Here is a 4,375-nt window from a genome sequence, read left to right on the forward strand (position 1 = left end):
CCATTGTTAGTCACAATCGATGCGGGGATCCGGAAGCGGCAGACGATGTTCTTCCAGATGAAACTAGTCGTGTTCGCCTCCGTGATCTTTGCCAATGGTTCTGCCTCTACCCATTTTGTGAAATAATCGATGGCTACGATTGCGTGCTTGTATTGTCGCGGGGCCATAGGCAGCTCACCGATGAGGTCGATTCCCTACTTCGCGAAGGGTCGAGGCACCACGATCAGGCATAGTGGCGCTGGTGCTTAGCGCGGGACGTGAGCGAATCTTTGGCATTTGTCACACCTTTTGGCCCACTCGTGGGAGTCCTTTTTCAAGGTTGGCCAAAAGTACCCAAGCCTTAGCAGCTTCAGAGCCAGAGATTGTCTGGCGGTGTGGTTCCCACACAGCCCCTCGTGCACCTCACGGAGCGCTTTTATCGCTTCGACCTCGGTTAAGCATCGGAGGAGGGGCATCGAGTATCCTCTCTTGAATAGAGTATCCCCCTTCATCGTGTATTTCGGCGCCAAGCTTTGCAGCTTTCTCGCTTCCTCCTTGCTTTCGAGGACGACTCCTCGCTTGAGGTACTCCACGAGTGGCGTCATCCTTGAGGGGGGTGGCACCTCGTCAATCACCCATACGTCGCCTCTCGAGACATAGGGTTGGGTCAACACTTCTATTGGGACATTGCCTTCTCCTTCCTCATCTATCCCTGACGCAAGACGCGCCAGGGCATCGGCCTCAATGTTCGCCTCTCGGGGAACTTGGACTATCTCAAACCAGGCTAGGGCTTCCAGGTTCTTCTGAGTCTTGGACAGATATGCGATCATGCTCGGCTCCTTGGCTGCATAGTCGCCCTTCACCTGGTTCACAATTAGTTGTGAGTCACAATGGATACGTAGGTTCCGGATTTCTAGCTTGTTTGCCAACTCCAAGCCAATGATCAGAGCCTCGTACTCCGCCTCGTTGTTGGTGTTGGAATCGATCTAGGGTTTGAGAAAATAATTAACGCTTCGATAAGCGGCGGAATTTTAAAAATTTTCTTTTACAAGTAAAAACAGTTTTTACTAACCTAGACAAGTGCAAGTACATGTAATTAAAAACCAATATGAGCTAGAAGTTTACTAACCTTTCTTGAAGCTTGAACTTTGAAGAAGCTTGTGGAAAGTTTGCAACGCTCGTCTCCCCTCGCAGCACGTCTCTCTTTCTTTCCTCGGCACCTCGAGCAACCACGAAAGTTTCTATCACTAAATCACTCGAAAAGAAGGAATCAGTGAGTGGGCACTTTTAAACACTACGACTTAAGAACGAGTCTCGAAGTCGCAGAGCTAAACACTAGGTCGAGTGAGGACCTAGGTGCCAAGACAAGAAAAAATCGAAAATAAACTAGAGAGAGAGAGAGGATTTTCGGCCACAATGTCTAGAGAGAGAGTCTCTCAATCTCTAACTTGTGTGGGATGACTAGAATGAGAGGAATGAGGCCTCTATTTATAGGGGAGGCATGAGCAAATCTTATTTCCTCTTTTCTACCCATGTTGGACGTTCATGACATGTCATGCAAGTCCTTGGATTTGTTTCCTCATTTGTTCTCTCTTAGTTGGCCGAAAATGCACTTTCCTTCTAAAGGAAATTTGTTTCCTCTTTTTCTTTTGGCAAGTATCTTCATACATCAATGCACAAAATAAACTCTCTTTCCCACTATGGCATGAACGAAATTCAGCCTTATTTTCCTTGGGTTGGACGAAATTTGAGCTTCTAGAAGGAGCTTCTAGATGTTTCTTCAATTGTTCATGACAACATAAGAAAAGCCCATTAAGAATTTTCAAGTAAAATTCTATGAAACGAAATTAATCCTCAAGGCCCAATTACACTAATATGGCTGAGTAATATTTATTTCATTTGTCATCATATGACAATGTCAAAAATAATTTATTGACATTCATTTCGTCCTATGTCCAAAAGGACTAAAATACCATTTTGACAATTTTCGTAAAACTTGTCTCGTTTTTGTTTTGACTTAGCTTCTAGTTTAACTATTCCTACTCGATGTGATTCGTGACAGTGACCTCATGGATCCAAATGAACAAAGCTTGAGCTAAACACTTGGACTCAAAAGTTCACAAACCTTTTCCAAGTTTAGCTTAATGCCAACTGACTCCACTAAAGAGTTGACACTGAAAATCTCTCGGTTCAAATGAATTTGTTTTCTACTCAAGAATTCGACCTAATTACGATGAGCGGATCCACTGAATATTATCTATGTTTACCCTTCATGAATGTCATCAGCTAGTCGGGATTTACTAAATTACCATTTTACCCTTCTAGCTGTTATTTCATCAACTCCTTTGTCGCTTGTGAATAAGTTAGAAACAATGTATTGACGAGGAGCTAACAAGTCACATTGTTTCATCCAAAAGAGTCAGAACTCAATTTGGACACTGGCCAGTTCATTTATTCACACTCCAAGGAACAAAGCATGAGGTGACATACATGGCATTTCAGCAATCTTGTACATGAATTCCATATCTATGAGAACTTCACAAAGTTACTCATGACAGACTCACAACTTAGTACTTCACCAATAGGCCTTGTTCGGAATCACATAGTGAGTCCGAACTTTGACTTTCTCAAATGAGAATACTAAGGTGTGAAATGGCATGTCTCATTTCAGGATTAAGGTAAGCATGATGCAATTCATACATAGTGACTTCGAGACATAAGAGGTTAAATGGTTTGTTCTTATATTGTCTCTAGAAGTGCACTGGTCAATTCAGTACCTTCGGAAGATACCTAGAAGAACTATAGAGTCCCCAACTCTCAATGCCTCATAACCAGACATCATAGATTCTTCTAACAATCATACTGAGGTCAATAGTCCTTTGACCCTAAGATTGCGAATATATCGTTTTAAGCAAACTACGAAGAGTTTGTTCATGCAAATCTACATTTGTCTCTTCGTAAGTTGTTAGGTTTGTTTATGGACTAAAAGACTAGGGTTTTATCATAAAGCTTCAGACAAGGAAGATTGAATGAACGTTTCAACTTTTTATTAATGAATAAGCAATTACAAGCAAGAGTCTTCGTAAGACTATATTACATCAAATGTACATAAATAGACACTACTACTCTTCTTGTGGGCACCATTGACAACAGTTGGAGGCCTTGAACTCGAATCGCAAGGCGTACCTCAATCTTTCCCTATCGGGGTTCGTGAGTACGACACCGGCGCCAGCCCCCCGGGCATTCGATGCACCATCTACATGCAAGTCCCAAACCAGCCCTATCGGGTCACTAGTCCTCTTCTTCGACGACCCGTCGTGGTCGTTCTCCTTGTCTTCGCCTGTTAGGGGCGTGCTGGTGAATTCTGCCACAAAGTTGGCGAGGGCCTGGCCTTTGATAGCGGTTCTTGGTTGAAACTCGACCCCATACTCGCCCAGCTCCTGGGACCATATGGCCATTCATGACGAGGTCCCTTTTTGTAGAGCCTTCATGATGGGATGTGATGTGCGCACCACGATCGGATGTGCCTAGAAGTAAGGGCTCAATTTTCTCACGCTTATGACAAGGACGAGGGACAACCTCTCGATTTCCGGGTACCGAGTTTCGGCGTCGAGGAGCGCGTTGCTAACGTACCAAAACCGTGCTCACGGCCCTGTCGGAAACCGCAAGATAGACATACAAGGTTTCACCATCTTTTAGTTTTGCAAGGAACAGAGGGGAGCTGAAGTAGGTCTTCATTTCGCGGAACACCTCCTCGCACTCCTTCGTCCACACGAACCCGTCGGTCTTTGTCAATGCTTTGAAGAATGGTTGGCATCTGTCGGTGGCCTTGGACATGAATCGCGTTAGGGCGGCGATTCTTCCCGTCAAACTTTGCACTTCTTTGACCTTTTGCGGCGACCTCATTTCCAAGATCGCCTTGATTTTTTCGGGATTAGCTTCGATCCCACGACGGCTCACCATGTAGCCTAGGAATTTGCCGGACTCAACCCTGAAAGCGCACTTGTTGGTATTGAGCTTCATCTTGTAACGCCGCAGGATTGTGAACATCTCCCTGAGGTCTCGGACGTGGTCGTGGGCTTTGAGGCTTTTGACTAACATGTCGTCCATGTAGACCTCCATTGTCTTGCCAATTTGGTTGGCGAACATTCGATTTACCAACCTTTAGTACGTTGCACCCGCGTTTTTAAGGCCAAAAGGCATGACCTTGTAGCAATAGAGTCCGTAGTTCGTGACGAATGTGGTCTTGATTTGATCCGGCTCGTGCATGCGGATCTGATTGTATCCCGAGTAGGCATCCATGAAGCTTAGCAGTTCATGGCCCGCCGTGGCATCCACGAGTTGCTCAACTCTTGGGAGAGGAAAGCTGTCCTTCGGGCAGGCCTTGTTGAGATCT

The 4,375-nt window shown here is 45.1% G+C and overlaps 1 protein-coding gene across 1 annotated transcript; it reads right to left on the bottom strand.

Moving 5' to 3' along the window:
• Positions 1–245: 245 nt before the first annotated feature.
• On the bottom strand, positions 246–3,717 carry LOC149404148 (uncharacterized). The gene is made up of 2 exons (XM_089607423.1): positions 3,613–3,717; positions 246–842 (listed from the first exon to the last, which is right to left on the bottom strand). Exons 1-2 carry the CDS (start codon positions 3,715–3,717, stop codon positions 246–248), a joined length of 702 nt encoding a protein of 233 aa, XP_089463549.1.
• Between the last annotated feature and the right edge of the window lie 658 nt (positions 3,718–4,375).

The sequence above is a fragment of the Urtica dioica genome, chromosome 2, assembly GCF_054948205.1.
Source record: "Urtica dioica subsp. dioica isolate 48M chromosome 2, U.dioica_male_clone48M_v1_H2, whole genome shotgun sequence".
Lineage (NCBI taxonomy): Eukaryota > Viridiplantae > Streptophyta > Magnoliopsida > Rosales > Urticaceae > Urtica > Urtica dioica.

Excerpts from the sequence above, each read along its gene's own strand:
- LOC149404148 (XM_089607423.1), bottom strand. The coding sequence starts at position 3,717 with ATGAAGACCTACTTCAGCTCCCCTCTGTTCCTTGCAAAACTAAAAGAT. Across the intron at positions 843-3,612 it reads GGGCCGTGAGCACGGTTTTG|GTGAAGGGCGACTATGCAGC; the intron begins GTACGTTAGCAA and ends ATTGTGAACCAG.